Genomic DNA, 25,253 nt, shown 5'->3' with positions numbered 1-25,253 from the left:
ACACGGAAGAGGAGCGGCTAGCCGCCCAACGGGAGCATTCGCAAAAGTACCGTCAACGTGTACAGCAAGATAAAGGAGAATCTTTGTCATTCACCGGATACTATCAGCACATCCCTTATGTTCCAACCAGTTCATCAGCCATGGCCCAATTGCCACCACACATCATCTTACCGAATGACTCCTGCTTACCACTTGACCTCAGTTGTGGGGACCCAGGACAACCTAGCTCTCTTTCGTATGGCGACAATACTGCGACTCATGATGGTCCCAGTTACGATCTGGGTGATTACTGTCCGTTCGATAGTGATAGCACTACCAGCCATGAATCTACTGCTTCGAGCGCAAGTACCAGAGACTGTCAGGTGTTGTTCTCGGATCTTCCTACTGAATACATAAGAAATCATCGATCCGAACAAGGTGACGAAATTCAAGAGCTCCTCGAAGCATTCGGGAAGGGCCTCCATATTTCCCCGACGGCCTCCCTAGGTATTTTCGTTGTCCTATACTATCTTCATTGAAAATGGTACGAGACGTGCGCTGACCACGGCTATAGATGATCTTCGACAAGATTTCGACACTCTATCATCTGATGAAGAAGTCTCCGAACCCGGCCATCGATCATTGGATACTTCTCACGAGGAGCAGACAGTTCCCTCACTTGAACGTTATCTTGCGAGAGAATGGACCGAACACCCTAGTTGCTCGAGACAGTCACATAAGGAAGATCATGAGGAACTAGCGAAGAACAAATGTCATCGGTCTTGTGATTCTCTCAACGATGTTGTCGCCCGGCTAGATGGCTTGATTGGTGACGAAAATAACCGTCACCCACTCCCAAACGTAATGGATCCTTCGTTCGATCTTCTGAGTCATACCCAACATACTGAACCTGCTAATAATGAGGGAACCTCTCGAAACTCGCCTCCCCTAAACAACGTATGTGGCCATGACTATCGGGAAGCATGCCAGATAGCGTTAGAAGGAGCGCCCAACGGGGGTGCGCCACCGAGCCTCTGCCTCTCAAAACGACATAGCATTGAGAATCCACTTGCAGAGGATTTCCTCCAGAGAACTTATGATGTTGATAGCATTTGTAGCTTTCCTTCATCACTTGCCGTCGCTAAATTTGGTATCCAATGGTATCCCCAGCCATATGCAATCTTCAATCACACAGACAATGTACACTTTAGTATCGACATTCCGAACAACAGCTTCACTAGGCTGGGTACCTGTTCTAGGGGAAGCTCTCCAGATCGGCAACCCCTGCATCACGTTCCCAACTATTGTTTTGGACGAGTCCAGGGGTTAACTGATACGTTCATATGGATTTTCTTTCCAGCTTTTTACATGCAGACTTCACAAGAGGATCCCTTGAAACGAACCTGCATTGCCCGGGACCAATACTCTTGCTGGTATGACCATGTTTTGTTTCCAGCTATCGCAGCTGCGGTACGCGACCCAAATATACTCCAGTATATTCCCAAGAACCTCAACATTGCCCAGACTAACTCGCGTGCTCGGCAAGAAGGAATTTCCACTGAACGGCTCTCGGATATGAACGCGGAATTTGGAATACTCGGTCAGGGTAGGAGAAGTACTTCGCTTTCTTACGTCCTCCAGAATAGACATCTTGAGGCCATATGGGAAGGAGTTCGTACTCATGCGGCGACATACCCCCAATTCGCCGGTATAAAACTATATCTGGGTGCCAAAAACCTCAAACTTGTCTACATGAACGCCGATATCAGGCAAACGATTCGAGCCTGGCGTAGTCAGTGGCAGAATGCTGTGGATCAGGCATTTCTTGATCCTTCTGATACGTACGTCGATATTGGGCGCCAATATACTCCTCGCATTGGATCTGTCGCCGAAGCCAACGTCCTCATGTGGCGACGATGCTGTCTGAAGCAACTATGGAGACAACGACAAGCGTGGACCAGTCAGTATAACGCCATGTATCCATTTGTACGCAGCTCGCTCGAAGACATAGCGACCTCAGAGTCCCGGTCTGTTCCTCTTCGGCTCATCGAATACCCCAGGTTTACACTACGTGATACGATTGATATGACGATACAGCCTGCAGATAAGAGCCGAGAGGTCGGTGAGGGTCTCATATACAGTCAATTCTATAACTTTGTCAAGATTCCTTTCGATGCTGCTAAGCAATACCCGTTTCAGAACCGTCAACTCGAAAAGATGGCTCTCGATCCGTCGTACGTAGCTGACTACGAAAGATCCACTCGAGGAAGTCATGCCAATCAAGCCTCGCTCAGTCTGGCCTACCGTTTGAGTAAACTACGGGTAAGAGCAAGCTTAGTCCAATATGACGAAGGCAGTGTGTCAGTCCCTTTCAGTTACGGGGTTCGAGCAGAAGATCGGGTCTCGGTGAAGCTGCTCGACCTTGTCCTCTCACATTTCGATTCTTTGGAATCTACGCGTCAATCTGATCCTATCACGGTATGTCAAGATCAAGAACTTCCATTTTTCGCTATCCCTTCAACCTCCATGACGCGTTTCTTGCATGGTACTGTCAACAAATACTGCTTTCTTTTCGAATACATTAAATCCCAAGCTGGGGCACGGTACTCTCTGCCCGAAACCATTGTCATGACATTGGCGCTTCGAAGCTTGCGTTTCGCAACTTCTGGAATTATTGCCAAAGAATCAATACTTTGGAAAGATCGTTGGCAACAGAGCAAACAAGTTACCTCGCGAAGTGGCCAACGTCAGAGTTCTGAGGTCGAGCGATTGCATCGAGGCTGCGGCACCGCTGTGAAGATAGCTTTAATTGAGCGAATTGAGCGTTTTTTTTTATCGCAATTGACTAAGATTTCTTTATTTTATGTGTGATTTAATTGCCCCTATTGATTGTAGGTGAATTTGTATGTGAAGAAGGGAAATAAGATTGGAATCTGAGAGAATTCTCTATGATTATGTGACCTGTTGGTGCGGCTAACAAGGGCTGTTGGTGCGAATAACAATACTCAAATTTTAAATCACTGCAGACCCAGCAATAAGGAATTGCTTGGTTCGCCTAAAGAACAATCCCGAGCTTGCTTATCTTTCAACCCGAAAGATAAGAGAAAGGAGTTCAGTTAGTCGTACTACGGTCGTCGTTAGAAGGCACCTCAACGAAAAGAATAGCGGACGCCACTTACGCAACGGAACGATCTGATGGTGGAGTCACCATTAGATTCGCGCCATAGGCAGCCGAATGGCTTGCCGGTGTCCCAACGGGGGCCCTCGCAGTTGGGATGCATGAACATAGTGCAGCCTCGACCGGAAACGATCTCGAGGGAGTGCGGCCGCCACGGAGGGTTGCCGCAAGGCCCAAAAGCGGGGTTGCCCTTGTTGCTGATGGTGGTTTCGGTACACGATACCCCGGGCATGTCGGCACCAAAAGTGTAGCAGTCGCCCTGGTGGTCACTTGATAGCGCCCGCTTACTCTTGCCAGGTTGAAGAGAACACAATCCGTCCTCGGAGAACCACACTGTACAGTGTTAGTGCATTACACGCCTTTTGCACAAGGAAATGGAGCAAGACTTTACCGGACCAGGCATCAACGCTACCAGTGGCGGCGGCGAGGAGAGCGAAAGCGGTAGAGAAACGCATAGTGATAGAAGAATAAAGACGGTGAAGGGGGAGACGAAAAGATTATTCAAACAAAATAATCTAAGAAGCTGATAGGATAGTCTCCCTGTCTCTCATGTCGCTGGCTCTCTCAACTTCTTATACTTTTGCTAGAAAGAGTAGGCTAAACTTAAAAACTTAAAAGGAGATTTCTTCGGATCTAGGTTGATATTATTCGCTAAATGCACTCATTAAACATGGTTTCAACCCCATGGTCGTTCCACTATGCCCAGGCCAATTCCCATGGATACCCGGTCTACAGTGGGATGCAATAAGTTTGAATCCAGGCTGAAGTACCAGCTGTTGTCATCAAGTTCCCGTATACAAAGCTTTAGCTTGATAAAGTAAGTGCTAAGCCTTATCAGGCAAAAGGCTATCCCGATTGGGGTATTGCTACGTAGGAAACTGGTCTTACCTCGGTTAGTCAGTGAATTTGTACTTGAGTTTGGATTCAAACTTATTGCCCCCCACTGTATGTAAAAATAATAGGTTGGGAAAATTCGGGTAGGCTATGAAAGCGGTATAGCGCCTAATCCGCTGATAAATTGGTGGAGGTAGTTGTTATATTACGCATCGTATTGCTTATGAGCAATACCTATTCCTTCCTCAAGTCAGCACTAACAAGCCTCCTCGGTTACTTAAGTGTCACTAAATGCCTACTTACACCGCCTCTTCCATCGTCACCCTCATCATCCTTAGTGCCAATACTTCAGCTATTTTAATCCTTCGCATCTTCGCACCTTCGCATCTTCGCATCTTCGCACCTTCGCATCTTCGCATCTTCGCATCTTCGCATCTTCGCATCTTCGCATCTTCGCATCTTCGCATCTTCGCATCTTCGCATCTTCGCATCTTCGCATCTTCGCATCTTCGCATCTTCGCATCTTCGCATCTTCAGGGTTATATACCGCAGTGGATATAGACCAATGCTTACAAAGTCTCGGTCTGGGTGCCGAGAGTGTCGGTTCCGAAAGGTGAAGGTACCGTACGACCGATGCCTCATTCATCTCCCCTTTTCTAGGCTGGGTAACTGACCTCTTCCAAGTGTGACGAAGTTCAACCCGTTTGTTCAAATTGTCGTCGACGATATGTCAGCATCCAGTCCTGCGACTGGCCTACACATTCACATGGCAAAGCAAGACGGAAGCCAATAGTGGCACGGAGCGAGTCGACAACCGCTAACGGAGCCCTGGTCCGGGTCTTTAACCCTGTCCCGGGCTTACCAGCAGACACCAATCGCCTAAGAAGATTGGCGTGTCGCTTAACGCATCATTACGCTACGGTGGTCAGCCACAGGATGTCTGACTGTATAGGTACTGCTTCCTCACGGATGTGGCAGGATATCATACCACGGCTATCCTTTGAGCATGATCTGGTTCTGAACCCGATGTTGGCACTTTCTGCGCTTCATCTGCACTCTACATCGCCAAACGATGCTGAAATAGAAATTTCAGTACGCTGGTATCTGGACCGTGCACTGTCAAATCACCGTCAAGCATTGTCAACTGAGAAGCACGTGTCAGAGCAACTCTGGCTCTCTGCTATCCTCCTTGCTCATATACACTGGCTACTTGTGCACCAGACATGCTCTGACAAGACATATGAGCTTCCGCTTCGAGGATTCGACATGTTTGAAGGAGTGACGTCTCTCTTCTTCCAAGGAGGAGTCTCACTGCAACAATTAGGCTACGACTGGGTATGGAACGGCACTTTACCCCAAGTCTCATTTAACGATGAGTTGCTCGCCCGCGCTGAAACGTCTCTACGAAAAATAGAAAACGAACTCCTACAACTGATTGAGGCATTCAATGTCTCAGCTATGGACGCGAAGGTCATAACTATTTACCTAAGTGCCAAAGACTACATCCTACGCTGTTTTCGTGCTTTCTACTCCAACACTTCGGCGCAGTCTCTCCGGCCTTGCGTTGGTTTCATGTTTCTGAAATGCCATGCCGGGTATCGCGAGCTGCTTGAAAGACATGACCCACTTGCATTGGCAATGATGGCAAGATCGCTGGTTTTACTTCACAAGATAGACCACGTTTGGTGGCTAAATGGTGTAGGAGAGTACGAAACTATTAGACGAGACATACAAGGTATACGTACGCTACTGCCAGCGAGTTTGAGCTGGACGATGGAATGGCCATGTACGCTTCTAGAGGGTGATCTTCTTTCTGAAGATTTATAGAGCAATTCTCAAGCGTATTTAGTGGTTACTCTAAAGGCTCACTAGAAATGTCAACGATCATTTGGTTGAACACAGTCCACCACTCTACATTGGGAACGGACCGCGCACGCGGGTCGGGCATTATTAGTACGCTATTCAGTTTTCCTAAAGCAGTCCAAGCCCAAGTTTGTGCTACACATATTTCCACAAGGTTAGCCTAGCACTACCGAGAATTATTAAGATAAGAAAAGTTAACGCTCTAGGTAATCGCGCCAGAAAGAAATAAAAAATACAAAAAACTTGGAAACAAGTGTGGTCTAGAAGAGGCTTGGTGTACTCACGTCCAAAAAGATTGCTAACGCGTGAGAAAAAGGCAAAGTCTCTTAAGCTCACAGTTCTGACTCCTTCTTGAGTCTCATGTCCGTAATTTTCTCGAATATGCACCCCGTCTAGGAGGCCAGCAGATGAAAGAGGAGTCAGCATGCCAGGTGGTCTAGTGTACGAATGGTGTCAGATAATAATCGTTAATAAACGTCCTCTCACCTTAGACACTCGAGACGACTCACGCTGGTATATGTCCTGCTTTCATGGCTTCCATAGCCAGAGTAACAGCTCCAAAGGCATTTGGCCCTTTTGTCCACTCGACATGCTCACTTATGTTGCTTTCAATTGCATCTTTGGTTACTTGATGAATATTCCTCGCAACTTCCCATACTCTATCGCTCCAAGCTGAGTTTTTATAGGTGTCTTCGAACTCCAGAAATGGTCCGACCTCAAAGGGTGTCACAAGAAAGGTAGTCGCCATAACGGGACCGATAGCAGCTGCTTCGTTGGCAACTTGGTGGAGCGGCTTCGGGGATGAGCCATAGGTGTCATCTTGGTTGCACGCCAGAGTAGTATGGCGTAACCTGTTGCTCACACAAATTGGCGCGGCTGAGGATCGTGATGGGTCCTGTGGTGGGAACGCTTGGAGAAGTGCAAACGCTTGTAATGCAGTCAAGAGCGCCGCCACGGTGACTCCGTGGGCTTTGCACAGATGCATGATTTTCTGTGTCAAATCTTTTGGGAATACTCGTCTTCGAACAGCGTATTCGGTGTCCGGCAGGTTTCCCGCGGGTTCCTGCGCGACAGGGCACAACGTGATATTCGCAAGGTTTGAGCCAATCAGTTGCTTTGCCTTGTCTTCAGACGCCTGGTCAAAGATAGTATAACCAATTGGCTCTTGAAGAAGGTCGAGATAGCAATGATGTAGGGAAGATGTTGAGGCATCTTTGTAGGAAGGTCCCGCCGTTTTCTCTTCAGCCAGTCCATTGGCGAGTTTATCAAGCAGGCTGTCCAGAATCGCCGCGCCACTCCAGAAATCATTGAGTGCATGACTGCAACGAATCGCGACAGCAAAGGTGCCAGGCTCCGCCGACGAGACAACAAGCGAAAACTGGATGAGATGCCCCCCAAGCTCAATGCTGATGCGCTTCTCTGGATTCAAGTAAAAGTTATCGGTCACCGACCTGAGGCCGTCTTGAACTGACTTCGGAGTCTGAATGATGGTAGTCTGTCCTGCAATTCTTTCGGCCAAGTCATGGTCTGATTCTAATGGGCGATAGAGGAATGTGCGAGGTCTGGAAATGGCAGAGCCGTCCTGGCCGCGGTTAATAGAGGCCAATAGCGAAGGTTTCTCAACACAAAGGCGAGACACAGCTCGCTTGAACCAAACGTCAACATCAGCCACGGAGCTTATCTTAGAGGTGAGTGATGGTGCAATCGAAAAGGTTGCCGCGCCAATCCATTCAGTCCAGCCGTCGAGCTCTAGCCATTGACAGGCTTTCTAACCATACGCGTATGGTTTAGTTAAGGCAATTGATAGGGACGCATGACTGTTTTACTAGGGACGCATGACTCTTACGGACGCATGACTTTTATGCCTTCTTATTGGTTAAAAAATAACTTGACCCATATGTACATTTTTTGAAAGGCGGTGAAGACAGCTCGCTTAACAAGCTCGCCATTAAGCCAATTAAGTAGTAGGATCTTAATCCAGCTGGATCCAGCCTCTTCATTAATCCTACTTGATTCAGAGCCCGCTCTGATATATTCCTTATCGACCATCTTCATTCATACAAAAATGCCTCCATCTCGACGCCATGGCAGTGATTCCTACCTTCAATTACGACCTCAGAAGCGACAGCGACGCGAATATATAGTCCCACGTCAACTATCACCCACTAATACTGCTCTAAGCATTGGCAGTTATTATGGCGTTGGAGACGAGGGAGCCCTTGAGAATATATTTGCATCATATCCCCGCCACTTTACAACTATTCCACAGCCTGAAGGTTCAAGAGGACTTGAAGAGCCAGCATGGGAGCTACGATTTGACCACGATATATATCTTAGTAATGATTACCCAACGCCAAACAGACCACCAACCCGTATACGAGGCCCGATACCAGGCCCTGAGGCTTTTCGCTCTCCGTTACAGCAAAATAATACAACCAATATTGAATATACCGATAAAAGTATATCACCACGTGCCCAATTCAATTCTGCTTTACGCCTAGTCCGAGAAGTCATTGGCACTGAGCAGAGACTGAGCTTCGAACTCGCCCAATCGTATGAACATGTCCGGCACTGGCGCGAACAATGGGGCTATTCGTCCCTAAGCTCAGGCACATCTAACTCTCCTCCTCCATACTCGCCCACACACCAACCACAGCCTTATGATACAATTACAATATCTTCTGACAGCGACAGCTGGTTACGATCTTCAACCCACGAGCCGTCTTCACCAGAGCCTAATCAAATCCCAAATCCACCAATTCCCGGCGACCCAGCTCCCTCAGCCGAGGTTCTCTTTAATCAAGTTAATACATTTGCAAAGAATAATGGGTTTGGCATTGTTAAACTCAATGCTTATTCCTATAAAGGCCGGGTGAAACGTTATACGTTTCAGTGTGATCGATATGGAGAGCCAAAGCCCTCTCGGGGCGCTAATCTTAGGGCCCGGAAGTCTCGCAAATGCGGCTGTAAATGGAAGCTTATCGCTGAGGCGCTTACGGAGGGGGCATGGCTTCTACGGCTACATGACAATCCTGAGCATCACCAGCATAATCACGGGCCTAGTGCTGCGTCATCTGCACATCCCTCTCATCGAAGATTGACTAAGGATGCTAAGGCAACTATTGAATCTACAAGTCGTCGGGTTGGCATTCGAGCCCGTGACGTACGTGCTGTTGTTCAAGACCAACACCCTGAACTCAACTTTACAAAAAGGGATATCTATAATGCTAGATCTCTTATCAATCGCGAGAAGCTAGGTGGCCTCAGCCCCACAGCAGCGCTGATCAAGCTCTTTGATGAGCAGAAGGTGCCTTATATCGTCAAGTGGGCAGATGATAATCCGAACCGTTTACTAGGCCTTGTATGGACCTTTCCGTACTGCATAGGGATGTGGAAACGATTTCCAGAGGTAATCAGCTTCGACAATACCTATAATACGAACCGGTTTAAGCTTCCACTCTTCCAAGCAACGGGTCAAACCTGTCTTAGAACAGTTTTTAATACAGCATTTGGTCTTATTGATAACGAGAAAAGAGAGGGCTTCCAATTTCTTGCAGAGAGTATCAAGCAACTTATAGAGGAGCATTCCATCCAGCAACCGGATGTGATTATTACCGACTTCGATGGTCAAATGAAAGCTGCACTCAACGACCAGTTCCCCGAGGTTCAGCAGCAGCTTTGTATCCATCACATCAACTCAAACGTCCAACTTCGAGCTAAACAAAAATGGCTAAAGAGCCCTGGCTCTAGTAGTAATAGCAGCTGTGGCTCTGATAATGAGGCTGGTAGCTCATCACAAGTTCAGCTTAGCACCGCCAACCAGCAATCTCTTTCAGCGCCAGTACAGAATGGTATTCCGCATACCTTTAATGGTGTATTTGCTATGTGGAAGCTTGTTGTATTTGCTGAAACTGAGGAGGTGCATGATAAGGCGTGGATTAATCTCTGTAAGGAATTTAACGACCAACGACCCATATTACGATATCTCTATGGCACGTATATGCCTATTCGGGCACAATGGGCACGCTGCTTTATTCAGAACTATCGCAATTTTGGCATCCGTGTGACCTCTGGTACCGAGGCAAGCAATAACAATATCAAGGGATACCTCCTAAATGGGATGAGCAACCTCTATCGACTAGTTGAAGCGATGCAGGATATGATCAAAGATCAAAGTCAGGACTTTATAGATGGCTGTGCAAGCGATGAGGTACTAACTGCACCTGAGTATCTCCGCCCTAGCGCAGAGTACTTGGGCGAGCTTCGGACTCTAGTTTCATCGAAGTGTCTCGCGTTAATTACGGCACAGTATCGACTGGCAAAGAAGGCAATGCCAACAGCTAAGAACCCATTCCCGGCTGCCCTTGGCGACTGTGTTTGCTCTGTCCCGGTTGAACTTGGTATACCATGCTACCATTCAATCTACATCAAGCTAGCTTCAGGAACTTCCTTTACAAAACAAGAGGTTCATCCACATTGGCGTATACGAGAATCATCATCTTCTAATCCATACCGAAGGATTATTGACCCAAGGATTATTATATCTCTTCGTGGAAGGCCTAGAAATACAGTATTACCCCTTCCATCGCAACTATCAATTGATGCAGCAACACAACAGGAAGAAGGGCAAACAATCCAAGTGTTGCCAGAACGAAGGCGTGGTCGACCGCGTAGGAGCTTAAATAAAAAATCGCTTGCTAGGCATGCACAGTCACGGTGCCATACTTCTACTAGAGAAGCGAGCTCCTCTCAGCGACACACGCGAAGTCAATCTAACAAACTTGGGGATGGAAAGACTACAGGTATTCGTTCAAGTGGGCGGAGATTGAGGTCTAGTGTGCGAAGAGAGAAGAGCGAATGGGAAATGATATAAAATAGCTTGGTATAAATCTGACTAGATTATGAAATGAATTAAGATACAGATTATCTTCTTTGGAATTAAAATAAAGAGGGTGACATTATGTCAAGGCGGCAGAATTTATTAGAGCTAACAATAATTTTTTAACCAATAAGAAGGCATAAAAGTCATGCGTCCGTAAGAGTCATGCGTCCCTATCAATTGCCTTAGTTAAACCATATATTACTCATATATTGCCCATATACCTATACCACAGGAGAGGCAAACCGGTCGCGGTTTGCGCAAAGGAGCCTTGAGGAACGAAGCTTGATGTTGTAGAATCTGCCTGGTTAATCCCGCTCGCTAAGGTGCAATGACGCCTTCCCCAGCGGAGAGGGGAGGATCATAGGAGAGGCTAAAATGGCAGTGCACTGGGCTCCCGTTGGTTCAAACCAGGTGGGCAGTCAGATCAAAGGGGAGACTCTTTTTCAAAGGGAGAATTTTTATAGGGCCTTAACCACTATAACTGGCCCCCCACAAGAAGACGTGTGCGGTCGCCAAGGACGGGTAAAAGCGGGGATTTAAGGTTAAGAGCGAGTGGGTTGGGCTACGCATTATTATCGACGTAGGCACCAGAGCTTAATTGTACGACTTGAATGTGGAATATACAAAAGGGAGACGATTTCCTACTCATTTGCACTCTTTGTGATGACAATAGATTTCCCAAATAGCCTTTCTATCAAACTTTGGATACTTCTTCCAAATATTTGTTCTTCGGAGGATGGCGGTTCCGGCTCGGGCGGTTGGAGGATTCCGACACAGCAGCCGTGATCGTGTCAAGGACGGGTGTAGGTGCAGGTAGATGAGTTGCTGGCATCAGGGGCCTCATGAAGGACGCAGTGGGGGTCTGATTCCCGGCACAGCTTGGTTCGGGCTCGTCAACAGTTTCCTGTGAGCTCGAGCTGCCGGCCGAAAGATGTGTTCCCGAGGAAGGGATAGTGATCGGGGACATCGGCGGCTGGCGCGGTCTCTTTGCCGGCGGTGTGTAATCGACGCGTGAAGCTGGTCGCTTCGGCGTCGGCGAGGTGGAGAGGTAGTGGTACTCTGTAGAAGGTGTTGAGATGACAGATGACATCGATTCGCCCGGGGTCGAAGCTGGAGTCGGCGTTGAAGCGGGAAGAGGAGTCGGCGGGGCAGCAGGTCTGCGCGCTGTGAATTTGGCCTTGATCTCCTCGAACGGCGTATGGTTAGAAGATGATGAACGGACCGCTGATGTCGCAGCACCCGGCGGCGGCGTTGGTGAGCCAGGCCCGGAAACTCCCTTGTCGAGAAAGGTCCAGGAGTCCGGAACGACGATGAAGACGTAGTCCTGCTCGAGGGTCGGCGGCTGCACCATGAGATGATGGCCAAGCAGGCCGGCCACCTTGCCGGTACAGGTCAGCAAAACATTGCTCTGGAACTGAGTGTCTCGCCTCTCGGCCATCTTCTTGCAAAGCGAGGCCCACGGATTCGCGCGGATCGGGAAGATGACAAAGACTTGGAAGGGATGGAAGCCTCTAAACGGGGTCTTATCAGGATTACCGGGGGCAAGGAATGTGGTCAGCTGAACGAAGCCACAACACTTGAGCTGGACATTGTCCAGCGTGGGCACAGATTCCTTTCGGAGGAGGGCGTGGCCCGGACCGACGACAGGGCCGGTAAAACTGACAATTGGGGATGAAAGAGGAAACTGATCGGCCGCAGATAGACTCCGAGGCAATATCCTACGGGCAGAGAGGTCAGAGAAAATCGGAAGAGCGACGGAAAGCGGACGAGACGAATACAACATACGGTTGATAGCCTTGGTCGCGCACGATAAGAGCTGGGATGGTGTATGCAAGGAGACCGCTATCCACAGACTCCTCCAGACCATCTTGACGCTCGACCTCCCAGGTCAGCGCAAATGGGTGGACACGACCTGCCATGAAAAACCACTGGTCGAACCAGTCTTCAGGAACAATCTGTTGATTGTATATGGACAAGTTGAGGCTGAAGAAGATGGAGGGAGACGGATCGGCAGGATCGGTACGCAACGGTAAGTAATCCGCAGCCGTGAGCCATGGAGGGGCCGGGAGGATGACCCTCGCGATGGTCTCTGCATTCAGGCCCTTGACGCGATGCTGGTCTGACGAGGCAAATCTCGAAGGACAGCCGGGTTAAACGAAGAACGTGATGGACATATCGCCGCCGGCGCTCCTCTGACTTGCCAGCGGCTTGCGAGCATGCGGCGGTCCATCGGTCGAGGTAATGGACACAGACATTCTCACAGATACTGGCTGGTTGTTCACGAGTCTACCTTTCCAGGCATCGAGAGACGTGGGTTGGAATGTCGATAAGTGCAAAGAAAAGAAGACAGTCAGTGAAGGTCAAATTTCAGGGGAAAAGAAGACAAGAGAGGACAGAGACGACTGACGATGACGGCACAGCGGGCAGGAGTTGAAGCAAAGTTAAGTTGCGGTCAGTCGTCGAAGAGAGGGGGTAAAATGAGTGGAAAATTCATCTAGCAGGAAAGCTAGAGGGAAACCGAAATCTACACGGCGAGGACAAAAGAAAGTTCACCTGTTACAATTTCTGAGGGATCTGGATCATTGGAATAAAAACTCTTGGTTTTTCTATCTAGTGAGTGAAGAAGGGTCGGTTTCTTATATGTGAGATGAATTGGGCCTCCAGGGCGGTTGTGTTGAAGAACTTGCTTTTTGGGGGACGTATATGACACCAACCTCTGACTGGAAGTCCGGACTTCCGGATTGCCGGTCTGAGCAGCCTATCTGAACAGCTGGAAGACCTTCCTTCTGGTTTGATCAAATGTATGACCTTTTAGTCTGTTTGGATGTGGCATTACTTAGGCGAGCCAGGCGGTGGGCTTTTGTCTCTGACGGATAGTCGTTATTGGGCGCGGAACCACGGCTCAGACGCGTGGTGCAGGGTCGACGGCAGCGCGAAGTGTCTCAGGAGCTGTCCAGAAAAGCTTGACGATAGCGAATACGGGGATGAGTTCACGCATGAACGGTACGGGGTCAAGATTCCAGACTGAGAAGGAACGAGCATGAGGGAGGGAGCGGGGTCCGAAGGGTGAACACACAGGTCTCTATATAGGTGTGCGACAGCGTCCTGGGACCTGGGTTAGAAGTCGAGAGTTAAAGGCCAGCGGAGGAGTTTATAGCAAATCATACACGGCTTTCCCGCAAGACGCTGGAACATTAGCAAGGCGCTTTCGGGACCCGGCAATCGTAAAGACATCAGACACTTCCCGAACGCGCCGCAAGGAGTGGAATAAGAGGAGAAGAGCAAGGTATGACGGAACACAACACGGACACAGGAGGCAGGTCCTTCTCACCTACATGGACCCATGGATCCGACGTCGACGACTCGACCCACAACGTAGATCAGGAGAATCGCCTTCAACCAAACGATATAGTTGAGAAGGATGAGAGACGACGGGGACCTGCACATGGGGTCTTGCCTTGGCCTTGCCTGGCCGCGGCTTATCAGGCTCCTCCTCATCGACCAGTCCTACCAAGGGAGCCGCAAGGCATAGGCAATAACGGTGAAGGAGGAATAGCAGGACTGATCAATGACCAAGAGGAGCCTTCACGCAGACATACACGGCCGGCAATCCCCGGTCTGGTCCGCCACACCAGGAACAGGCGAGGTCGTTCGGCGGTTAGAGCTAACGAAGGGCGCGCTCCGCTGCGGGACCTCCAGCCGAGGGAGTCTACAGGGTTCCCCGAGACAGGCGAGCAAGCTTACCCAAGCCCGCGGCCAACCCAACAAAGCCTGGAGAGTGAAGCCTCCTCTGAGACGCGCGAAGTCAGGGAAGAGGAAAAGCACCAGAAGCGGCGCCGTGGGAGGCCAGTCACTCGTACCCAGGCCGCCATCCCCGGTGCCGTCGCCCCGCGGGCCATACGACCTAGGGAGGCCACGCGCGGGCAAGAGCAAGCATCCGTGGAGCAACCGCTGCGCTCGGGATCTGGCCGCGAGGACTCCAACCTGGGAAGGGAGCATCCGCAGCACCGAGCGACTGATGTTCCCCCAGCACCGTTTGGGTCCAAACGAGGCAAACGCGTACGACCGCCTACGCGGGCTCGAGAGGCACAAGAACAGCAAACATTGAGGCAAATCATCCCGGCTGCACAGGAGGCTCCGGCAGTGGCGGTGGCAGTGACAGAGCCAGGCCTAGGACCAGATATTTCATCGACCTTGAGTGCGCCCCGGCGAAAGAGGAAGACGAATACAGCCGGCAGAGAGGGACCGCCAGCAAAACGGGCTCGCTCAGGCGCCCGTAAGGAAAGAACAGAGCAAGAGTGGGAAGAGGACGTTGCTAGCGTTTTGCGCTGCCTGGATGAAGAATTCGCCGAGAAAGAGCGGCTGTCCCTGGACAAAGAATGGTGTACGCCCGTCCCGCAGGAGAGGAAGCTGTCGACCGTGCAGGCATTCTATAGTGCTTTTCACGACACCGAAACTTTGCCTATATGGACATGCGCGGTGTGCTACCGGAAGTGCGGGAAAAGCGAGCTGGAAGATGTAAGCTGGGACCAGTGGGAGTCTAGTTCTGTGGAAAAGCGCGACGGCTCACCTCTTACCTGCCGCAAATGCTTCCCCATCGGAGGTCGTATTCTGGCCTGCCCGGAATGCGTGAGCTGCCTGATGAGAGATTGTCTGTCGGCTGCTGCCCGGCTGCACGTTGGCCTGGGATGTGAGCATATGTTCCCAGAGGAACTAAAAGGACTCACCCCGGTTGAAGAGAAGCTCATCAGCCTGAATTCATGCTACGGATTCATCACGAAGTACAACATTGTGGATGGGCAACGACAGGGCGCAGCATATCCAAAGCACGTCAAGGGACACATCACGGTATTTCCCAACAACGTTCAGGAGCTCGTCACTAGGGTCCTGCCTCACCCCCTCGTCCAGGTCATGGACGAGATACACGTTTCGTGGCACGGTGCGCAGAAACCGTATCCGAGCGATCTGTCGAGGCTTTTGTCCGTACGGCGTCGTGTGGTCGAGAGGGCGCTGGCCTGGCTGCGGATAAACAACCCTCACTATGGGGACATTGAAATCGATGTGGCCGAGTTGGACAGCTGGGGAGCTCCACCTCACGACGTGCCGCCACAGATCCTTGAGCACATCGAGCGTAACGAACCATCTGCCTGGGAAAAGGTACGCACAGCCCAGATAGTGCCGTCTGCGGAGCGCGGGATAGATGATGACGACGCTGTGGACATTGACGACATCATGGCCATGCTCAGGCATGAACAACAAGGAGGGGCTGACCGCCCCGAAGAAGCGAGCCGAGACGATGAAGCACTGTTTAACAACGGAGGCCCCGAGGGAATGGGAGAAGGCCGTCCGGGCGCTGGCCTTAAGAATCCTGAGGCTGTCGTCCACGAAGTCAGTTCATCCGGCATGTTTGCACTCGACGCCCAGCCGGATGTTACGGACGCGGACAGGCTACAGTTCGCCTGGGAAGCCGTGGGCGAGGATGCCGAAAATGAGGCAGGTCGGGCTGCTGGGGGACGTGGCAGAGCGGGAGGATGGGCGGGATCGGCATCTGTACGGCAAGGGCTCAGCCTGGAGCCATACATTTCAGTGTCTCGGGGCGATGACTTTGCCGACTCCAAGGATCCCTTGTTCTTCGCCAAGACGTTTCCAACCCTGTTTCCATTTGGCACCGGCGGCCCTCGGCTAGTGGAAGAAAGCATCGCCATCGCTGGCGGCGAAGAGGATACGGGCATTGACGAAGGCGCAGGGGCGTCGGCGAGGAGCCTCGTGGCGTCGCGGAACATGAGTCTCGCGACATGGGCTGAGGCGGTACTGAGGCGGCACGGCGGGCGCTTCGCGACCCATCACATCTTCGCTTTTCTCATCTTCAACTTGGGCGTCAGGTCAAGGAACCGCCGAGTGAGCATGTTAAGTGTGTTGAGGAAGGACTTTCCTTCTGTAGAGCGCATCGTGCACTCCCTGAGCAGAGAGAGGCTGGGGCTGGCTCAGCAAGAGCTTGAGCTCTCCGGCCAGACCGCCGACGAGGGCATCAAGGAGCTGCTCAAAAGCCTTTCTCTGTACGGATTTAGACAACCGATGTCGAGGGAGCATCGTCTGAGCCTGCGACGCAAGATCAAGTCGCTTATCATCCGGTACGGCATCCCCGCCATCTGGTTTACGCTTAATCCAAACGACATTACCAATCCGGTCAAGCTGAGGCTGGCGGCGTACCGCAGCCGTGATCCCGAAGAAGCTGAATCATTCCTAAGGAGTCTAGATATGGCCTACAAGCGTGCGCGACTGGCGATCTCCGATCCGGTAAGCTCGGCCATCTTCTTCCACAGGGAGATCTCATTATTCTTCGAGCACTATGTCAAGGTGGGCGAGGAGTCAGTCTTTGGACGTATCAGCCAGTATTTTGGGGCCGTGGAGACTAATGAACGGGGTGCACTCCATGTCCACGGGTTATTGTGGCTTCAAGGAAATATGAGACTAAATTCAGTGTTGACGGACGTATGTGGTGAGGAGGGAGCGTCCTATCGCAGCAGTATCATCGAGTACGTCGATAGCATCTTCTCTGAGGTACGTCTTCGCCATCATCACAGTAACGGCCAAGATCACGAAACGGAGACGATTTCGTTCCTAGACTGACTATATCGCGGTATGAACAATACAGGATCTGGACCAGGAGGCGTTCTGCGCGGTTCGCGCCGAGAGATCGATAACGTCGGACATCTCGCCACTTCTTCAAAACAGTCCGCAGTTTGCTGCGTCCTTTGATGAAGAAGCCAACTTCTGCGCCGGCGCGACGCAGATTCACACTCACAGCCCGACATGCGTAAAGTACTCGTTAGGAAGGCGAGGAGGCAAGCAGGACCTCTGCCGCTTCAAGGCTCCGTGGAAGCTGGTCGAGAAGACGGCGTTCAACCCGGACGGCGTGTTGCAGATCCGACGGTCACACAGCATGGTAAACAGGTGGAACAAGGCAATTGCCGTCGGGCTCCGACACAACCACGACATCTCGTTCATCGCGACGCAGTGTAAGACCATGGCGCTGGTATATTATCTGACGAATTATGCGACCAAGGTCGAGGATCCAGTGTGGAAGCGCATGGCCGCCGCATCAGAGGCATTGGATACGTTGGACGGTCAGCAGAGGCAGGATCATGGGGCGGACCAAGGGGATGCGGCTGACGGAGGCGAGGGCAGACAGAACAAAGCAAGACAGTTCCTGATGAAGGTGGCCAACCGTGTCTTTACGGAGCGGCCACTGTCGCAGGTCGAGGTCGTGGCGCATCTGCTGGGATATCAAACAGAGTTCTCCGGCAATGTTGCGTGGACGTTCGCGAATGTGTCTGTGCTCTATTGGCGCATTTTCCGACGATGGTCTTATCTTCGCCATGCGAGCGGCGAAGAGGTTGCGGACGGCGAGCCAATGAATGACGCCGTGCTCGTGGAGCAGACAGGCCAGAGAGTCTCCTACTTCGAGGCATACCCTCACCGTGGGGCGGTGCTTCACGGCCTGTGCCTTTATGACTATATGTCGCTCGTCATGCTGAAGCGCAGGGGGAATGGGAGGAACTCCGCAGCCGCCGCCACCACCACCGTTGCATGGGGCGAGATACCTTTCCAAGACGGTGCGCCGTTCTCAGATCAGTGGGTGCAGCGTCTGCGCAGGCCAGGCAAGCATGCCGTCGTCTGTCTGGACGGATTCCTGAGCATGGACTTTTCCCAGGATGATGGCGACGGGCCGTGCCACAGGAGGTTCGTACGGCACACACTATCAAACCTCGATGCACCGCTTCCATATTATGTTTCTTGCCCTCGGCTGATTTTATTGTTCTAGGGCTGCCGTGCAGCACTTGGCACTGTTTGTGCCATGGGAGTGCTTCATATCCGAGTCATCTGGCGACATCAACGACATATGGATGAGGAAGAAGGGGAAGCTAAGCCGGAGGCTCTTGTTCGTGCTGGACAATGTCCAGCTGCTCCGGCGGTCTGCGGAAGACGCAAAGCGCGATGCTAGACAATGGGCTGCGTCCTCTGCGAATGATGAACTCGCAGCTGGGGAGACGGGGTTGGGGGATGATGGCGGGGGCGTCGGCGTGAGCGAAAGGGACGATGAAGCAAAAGCCGCCTACCGCTGCGACAACATCGGAGACGCCACGCGGCTGGCCGATATTATGAGGAGTGCAGGTGGAGCGGGTCAGATCACGGCCGGCTCAGAAGAGCTCTCGGCGATGATACACCAGCTCTGTCGATTTCAGTATACCGCCTTGGGCTCAACGGCTGAGCTGCGTGCCATGATTGCGTCCGAACGGGGAGCGAGGACAGTGACAGTACCTCTGCCGGGAGGGCCGTCCATTGAAGCCGAAGTTCCATCACAGAGGCTGCTGAGGTCTATCAAGTCACAGCAGGTGAGCGCTTCCAGGGAGGCAGTGAAGATGATACAGGGAATGCAGGGTTTATCCGAGGGGAACGCGACTGTCAACAGTGTACTGAGCAGGTTTGGGGGCCACGATATCCAGCCGACGGCCGCAGACCCCGAGGGGAGCAGCCCTGATGCTGGCCCGACAGTAGGCATCTGCTTTGGATCGTCGACATCCTTCCTGGTGGCGGGGAGACAACTCGCAGAGCATTCCGCCCTCAACAGAAAGCAATCGATCGCCTTTCTACTAGTCTGCCGCCAACTCGACCTGGTACACCGGAGCGAGGGCGCGAATAGTGAACCTATCCCTCAGCTATGCCAGTTCGTCGGCGGTGAAGGTGGGACCGGGAAATCACGGGTCATTGAGGCGCTCGTCGAGCTTTTCGCAAGCAAGGGGATCTCGAATCGCCTGCTGGTCACGGCAACCTCGGGAACCGCAGCAGCGCGCATCAACGGCATCACAATCCACTCAGCCTGCAACTTCTCCAAAGATGCATCACGTATGGCCGTGGGCAGGGACGCGGTTAGTGATGGTATCGGATCTTGCACGCCCGCCGATCGATATGTGGACGGCCCTTCGCGGACGGACTGGCGGGAAAGGGACCTCCTAATTATCGACGAGGTCAGCATGCTCGGGGCACGTACTCTCTGGATGGTGAACGAGCAGCTGTGTAGGCTCCGAGGGTCTTCAAAGGACTTTGGAGGGATCCCCATAGTGCTCTTCTGTGGCGACTTCCACCAGTTCCGTCCTGTACAGGAGAGGTCTATCCTGCTACCCAGCACAGCCATCTCTTGGTTTGAACAGGATTCGTTCAAGGTAGAGCAGAGGCGCCAGCACGACAAAGCTCACGCCCTGTGGAGGAGATTTACCACCGTTGTCATGCTGGATGAGCAGGTCCGCGCCGCCGGCGACCCTGAACTGCGAGGTCTGCTGACGCGGATCCGGCTGGGAATCCAAGACCAGTCGGATGTCGACCTCCTCAATGGCCGGTGCTATCAAGAAGGCAGGCGGATACCGTGGGAATCGGGCATCACCGTCGTCACGCCGCTCAATAGAAACCGCTGGAACCTCAACATGGAAGCCACTCTGGCCTTCCAGCGGCAGCACCAAGCAACACTGCGCATCTTCATATCCGACCATAAGTGGAAGGACGGTCAGCCGACGGAAGAGGAAGCACTCATGATCCTCAACCACGGCGACGACAGCGCCATCCCCGTGCCGGCCGTCTTCATGTTCGTCCCGGGCATGCCCGTCGTCGTCAACCATAACACGCACCAGGGCCTCAAGCTCGTCAACGGGGCCAGCTATACGGCTTTGGAAGTCATCGTCGACAAGACATTTCCCGGATACCGGGTCTCGGCCAATACGATACTCCACTTTGGGCCCCCGGCGGGGATCCTGCTCACGGCGGAAACGACTAGGGACTTCCACTTCGTCGGCATGCCGCCCGGGACAATACTGCTGACGCCGATGAGCATAAAGATAGAATGCCAGCGAAAACGTCCATGGCAGCGGCATGACGTCACCCGGAAAGGCCTGCCGTGCACTCCGGCGTTTGCATGCACCGACTACAAAGTCCAAGGGAGAACGCTGAGGCGGGTGGCGTTGGAACTGCGCGGAACCAGGACGACGAATATCGAGGGTAAGGTGGTGCCAAGCCAGTGCGACCCATACAGTCTATACGTGCAGCTGTCGCGCTGCCCGTCGCTCGACGGCATCATGCTAGTATCGAAGGCGCGTGAGAGGGACCTCGTCGGGAATAAAATCCCTGCTGACATGGCAGCTGCGGAGGCTCGGCTCGAACTGCTAAGCCGGGTGACTGTAGAGAAAGCCCAGAGCTGGCTGGATGGGTAGAGGGCATACCTATGTTTTATGATAATAAGAGAAGCACACCACAAGTTGATTTGAAGAGAATGAAAGGACGAGGCTAAGCCCAAACTGTTCCCTCCCAAGATCCAATAGAGCAGCCACATACATGTAGAGCGCAGAGTCGTAATCAGAGCGAAGCTCTTAAGTTCGGGTGCAACAGCATAAGACCTTTCGTTCCCCAAGGCATGGAGAACCAGGAATGATTAATTGATGATGATCCTGATGTCTGTGACTGATCTGTAGATGTGTTGTGTCCTCCTTTTCGTTCGTTCTCCCTCCTCGTCTCTATATCTGAAGAGGCCAAGCCAAGATACTAGACTTGCTCAACCTGCAACAGACCTGTAACGCTGTTCTGACAATTCTGGTATCATCGTGAGACATCTTATCTTGAGGTGGCTGCCTGTGTAACACCATCATGTATATGCCACGTCTCCAAAACACGTGGAGGATTGACGTAGGCATAGGCAAAGGGGTGAAAAAGGACGATGATTTTAGGCGAATTAGAAGAAGCGAACGGCTGCACCAATTAGAGCGAAGCTCTTAAGTTCGGGGGCAACGGCATAAGACCTTTCGTCACTTCGTTCGTTCCTCTCTTCGTTCCTCAAGGCATCGATATATATCATCGTTCGTTCCTCTCTTCGTTCCTCAAGGCATCGATATATATCAATATCGATATATCCAGATAGCACAGTTGATATCGATATATCATATCCAAATACGCAGGTCTGGTGATCGAAATAAACTCCCACCGAGCACATCTATTACACGCCAACGCCGCACTTGTAGCCGAAGAACCGGCTGTAAGTTTTCAGTGCTGGCCAAGCAATCATTGGATGGAACTACGTGGGTCCTAAGCCATCGACCAGACAAGGAGTATGCCCACCACAATCATCCACCGAGTCCGGACGCGTCTGCACACCCGGCGCATCGCCAACTTAACGAGAGAGATGCAGCAATTATTTCGAGCCTGACAACTGCTGGCGCTGCTCCTCGAGATATCAGGACGTACCTCCATAACAGTTCAGATACCCTTGCGACGCAGCAAGACATCTATAATCGGATCGCGGCAACGAGAAGAGATCTGCGTGAGGGCCAGAGCAGTATCCAAGCGTTAGTCGACCAACTACAGGGAGAGGGCTTCTGGTGCCGGGTTCGATTGGACTCGGATAATCGGCTGACAGCCATATTCTTTGCCCACCCTGACTCTGTTGCATATCTGCAAAGCAACCCGGACGTACTGCTATTGGATTGTACCTATAAAACGAACAAGCACGCCATGCCGCTGCTTGACATGGTCGGAGTTGACTCTTGTCAGCGTTCCTTCTGCATCGCATTTGCATTTCTGTCTGGTGAATCAGAAGAAGACTATTCATGGGCACTTCATCATCTCAAATCACTCTACCATCATGAGCTTCCTTCTGTAGTCTTAACTGACCGATGTCTCGCTGCAATAAATGCAACTGCAACCTGGTTCCCTTCCTCCAAGGCCCTGCTTTGCCTCTGGCATGTTAATAAGGCAATCCTGCAGTATTGTCAACCGGACTTTGTGCTGAAAAGTGGCGACACAAGCGGCCGGGTAGAGGACGAAAAATGGGACGAATTCTATGGTTTTTGGCACACTATTGTGGATTCGCCAACAGAAGAGATATTCAGAGAGCGCCTAGCCGAGTTCGAGCTCAAGTACGCCAAAAGATACCCCCGGGCCGCTGGGTACATCAAATTGTACTGGCTCGAGCCGCACAAAGAGAGAATCATTAAAGCATGGGTGGATAAATACCTGCATTTTGGTAATGTGGCCACCTCGAGGTAGCTGTCCAGGGTCAGATATAGAGGTCGGAAAGCTAATAATTGCCATCTAGGGCCGAAGGAATTCACTCCCTAATCAAATCATACATCAAGACCTCCACATTCGACCTCTTCGATTCTTGGCAGGCCATGCGCCATGCGGTCACCAACCAACTGAAGGAACTGAATCACATACGAGCCTCTCAACAGATACGGACACCTTCGGATATCTCTGGAGGAATGTTCGAGGCTGTCCAGGGTTGGGTTTCCCACCAGGCCCTGCGCAAAGTGCAAGAACAACGGAAGTTAGCTTTGGCATCTCCCCAAGCTCCCTGCAGTCAGTCTTTCACCTCCTCACATGGGCTACCGTGTTCTCACACCTTGAAGAGACTCGAGGAAGAACAGCGCAGCCTTTTGCTTGATCATTTTCATCCTCACTGGAACTTAAAGCGAGGCGCGGATCGGCCCCGGCCCATACTAGAGCCACGTCGAGCCCCGCAGCAGGGCATCATCAGGGCGAGAGGTCAACCTGCGACGAGCACCAAACGAGGACCCTCTGGATTTGAGATCTCTCAGCCTGGCAAGAAAGCGCCCAGCACATGTAGCAGATGTCATGCTGTTGGTCACGCGAGGTCCTCACGAGCGTGTCCTCTGAGGTTCCAGGATTTGCTCATTCAGGAAGCGCCGGCCTCGAAGTCAATCCCGCAGCCGGACGTAACCCCGGTCGCAGTCCCAAGTCTGGCTGACCCAATTGAGGCGATTTCAGTGAGCCAAGGGCCCTCATTAGTTGAAGGCATGCCAGTGCTAGAATGTATTGCGGAAGCTACTGCACGCTCTCCCGCTACTGCACACACCCCACTTGCCCAGTCTTCACATACTGTACAAGTTTCGCTTACAGCTCCTCAACATTCTGTCGTCCCAGACTGTCCCGTTGGAACTGTGCCAGGCCCTTCTGGCGAAGAATGTCTGAATCACGAACCATCCGATTCGCGCAACCTTCCTTCGCAGCCACTACTGAGGTATGACTCGCCAGAAGCCATATATGGAAGATATGTCGCTGCAAGAAGCGCGTGGTATGCGGCGCAGCCGGCTGGCAGCATCAAAACAAATCAGCAATATCGCAGGGCGATGGGGCTTCCACTCAGGTACGACAAGCAGAGCTACGAGTGGTGTCTGGACTACAAACAGATGTCCAAGCGCTGTATCACGTCAACAGGGTCAAGAGAATGGACGAAAGAAGAGATGATGGCGTATTTGGATTGGAGTAAGGCGGAGGATGAACGCATCGAAGCCCAAGTTGTTAAGGAGATGGGAAAGAATCCTCTAGCAAACAAAAGAAGAGGCATGACAGAAATATGGCGAAAAGCAGAAATGGATAGTATAGAGCAAGAAACCTTATATGCAGCGGAGGATAAGGCAGAACTTTGTATTGTTGTCAAACGGTAACTAGTTGGCTTGTCCTTTGAAAATATTAGAAAACAGCATTACAACCTTAGACCCGTCGCTGGCCAATCGGGGCGACGATTGCTGACATAATTTGGGCACCTGGTGCGCTATTTTATTTGGGCACCTAGGTGCCCATGTATTGGCCGCCTACTCTTTCGGGGATCCATACAGACACAGCTAGCTGTGTCTTTAAGGTCACGTGATTTTCGCACAGCTAGCTGTGTCTATAAGATCTGTTACGTAAAGAAAAGATAACTTATCCCTCTTTCATCTACAGAAACAGTATCTATTTATACAATTAAGGAGATATAGTAGTCTACTATACACAAATATTAGTTAGGGGGGTTCCGACCTCTATACAGTTCCTCCTGTAATTCACTATCTCTTTCAGCGGCATCCCAGATATGCTGCATTCCTCGCCGCTGTACAAAGGGCTGCTCTGCCATCTCTTTCCCTACATTCTGTTCAACCCGCTCAGTCTCAGCCTTATCCCAATCAAGGTAACTCATCATCTCCTCCTTAGTCCAGTCCCTACTGCTATTTCCTACCTTACAATGCCTCCCCATTTGCTTATAGTCAAGGCACCAGTCATACTCTGTTTTAGTGTACCGTATAGGCAGCTTCATGGCCTTCCGGTATTGTTGATTAGTCTTAATGGTTCCCCGAGGCAATGTAGCATACCAGGCCTCTCGTGCTTCCTTGTATCGTTGGAAGATAGCACGTGGGTCATCAGCTCGTAATGCGGGCACTGCTGGCGTATTTACTGGCTGAGAGGCTATTGATGTAGCTACCGGAGGGGATAGTATCTGTGTTGTTGTTGTGTGTGTTGTCATATGGGTTGTTGTGATAGTCTCTGATATAATAGAGCCTGATGAGGAGACCGGGGATAATGAGCGTGTTATAGAGCGAGTAGATATATGTGTTGTTATATGCGTGATCGTAGAGGCTTGGGTAGGGGCCGGCAATAGATGCTCGTAACGCAAGGGGCATGCCTTTGAGTTCATCCTGT

General features: G+C 51.5%; 6 protein-coding genes across 6 annotated transcripts; 2 read left to right on the top strand and 4 right to left on the bottom strand.

Moving 5' to 3' along the window:
* Nucleotides 1-1,251: 1,251 nt before the first annotated feature.
* Nucleotides 1,252-2,776, top strand: BKA55DRAFT_664767 (uncharacterized protein; the record flags this gene model as incomplete). The annotated part of the gene is made up of 2 exons (XM_046197721.1): nucleotides 1,252-2,301; nucleotides 2,663-2,776. Exons 1-2 carry the CDS (start codon nucleotides 1,348-1,350, stop codon nucleotides 2,774-2,776), a joined length of 1,068 nt encoding a protein of 355 aa, XP_046048228.1. The 5' UTR covers nucleotides 1,252-1,347.
* Nucleotides 2,777-3,095: 319 nt separating this feature from the next.
* On the bottom strand, nucleotides 3,096-3,612 carry BKA55DRAFT_595215 (uncharacterized protein; the record flags this gene model as incomplete). The annotated part of the gene is made up of 3 exons (XM_046195766.1): nucleotides 3,096-3,104; nucleotides 3,159-3,490; nucleotides 3,549-3,612. 3 exons carry the CDS (start codon nucleotides 3,610-3,612, stop codon nucleotides 3,096-3,098), a joined length of 405 nt encoding a protein of 134 aa, XP_046048227.1.
* A 628-nt stretch (nucleotides 3,613-4,240) lies between these two features.
* BKA55DRAFT_70938 (uncharacterized protein) lies at nucleotides 4,241-4,782 on the bottom strand. The gene has a single exon (XM_046200760.1). It carries the CDS (start codon nucleotides 4,635-4,637, stop codon nucleotides 4,344-4,346), a length of 294 nt encoding a protein of 97 aa, XP_046048226.1. The 5' UTR covers nucleotides 4,638-4,782; the 3' UTR covers nucleotides 4,241-4,343.
* Nucleotides 4,783-4,927: 145 nt separating this feature from the next.
* BKA55DRAFT_514614 (uncharacterized protein) lies at nucleotides 4,928-5,818 on the top strand (the record flags this gene model as incomplete). Its single annotated transcript, XM_046187979.1, has 1 exon — nucleotides 4,928-5,818. The coding sequence occupies one exon, from the start codon at nucleotides 4,928-4,930 to the stop codon at nucleotides 5,816-5,818; it is 891 nt and encodes a 296-aa protein (XP_046048225.1).
* A 25-nt stretch (nucleotides 5,819-5,843) lies between these two features.
* Nucleotides 5,844-7,613, bottom strand: BKA55DRAFT_515168 (uncharacterized protein; the record flags this gene model as incomplete). The annotated part of the gene is made up of 3 exons (XM_046188005.1): nucleotides 5,844-5,989; nucleotides 6,139-6,290; nucleotides 6,364-7,613. Coding segments are annotated over 3 exons (1,548 nt in total), but the record flags the coding sequence as incomplete, so codon positions are not given.
* A 3,755-nt stretch (nucleotides 7,614-11,368) lies between these two features.
* BKA55DRAFT_664763 (uncharacterized protein) lies at nucleotides 11,369-13,275 on the bottom strand. The gene is made up of 3 exons (XM_046197720.1): nucleotides 12,900-13,275; nucleotides 12,522-12,869; nucleotides 11,369-12,454 (listed from the first exon to the last, which is right to left on the bottom strand). Exons 1-3 carry the CDS (start codon nucleotides 12,989-12,991, stop codon nucleotides 11,431-11,433), a joined length of 1,464 nt encoding a protein of 487 aa, XP_046048223.1. The 5' UTR covers nucleotides 12,992-13,275; the 3' UTR covers nucleotides 11,369-11,430.
* Between the last annotated feature and the right edge of the window lie 11,978 nt (nucleotides 13,276-25,253).

Source organism: Fusarium redolens (assembly GCF_020744475.1).
Source record: "Fusarium redolens strain MPI-CAGE-AT-0023 chromosome Unknown BKA55scaffold_10, whole genome shotgun sequence".
Taxonomy (NCBI): Eukaryota; Fungi; Ascomycota; class Sordariomycetes; order Hypocreales; family Nectriaceae; genus Fusarium; species Fusarium redolens.
The sequence above is the reverse complement of the archived record's forward strand: the minus strand, read 5'-3'. Positions and strand labels throughout refer to the sequence as shown.

Excerpts from the sequence above, each read along its gene's own strand:
- BKA55DRAFT_70938 (XM_046200760.1), bottom strand. The coding sequence starts at position 4,637 with ATGAATGAGGCATCGGTCGTACGGTACCTTCACCTTTCGGAACCGACA.
- BKA55DRAFT_664763 (XM_046197720.1), bottom strand. The coding sequence starts at position 12,991 with ATGTCTGTGTCCATTACCTCGACCGATGGACCGCCGCATGCTCGCAAG. Across the intron at positions 12,870-12,899 it reads GGCGGCGATATGTCCATCAC|ATTTGCCTCGTCAGACCAGC; the intron begins GTTCTTCGTTTA and ends CTGTCCTTCGAG. Across the intron at positions 12,455-12,521 it reads CGCGACCAAGGCTATCAACC|GATATTGCCTCGGAGTCTAT; the intron begins GTATGTTGTATT and ends CTCTGCCCGTAG.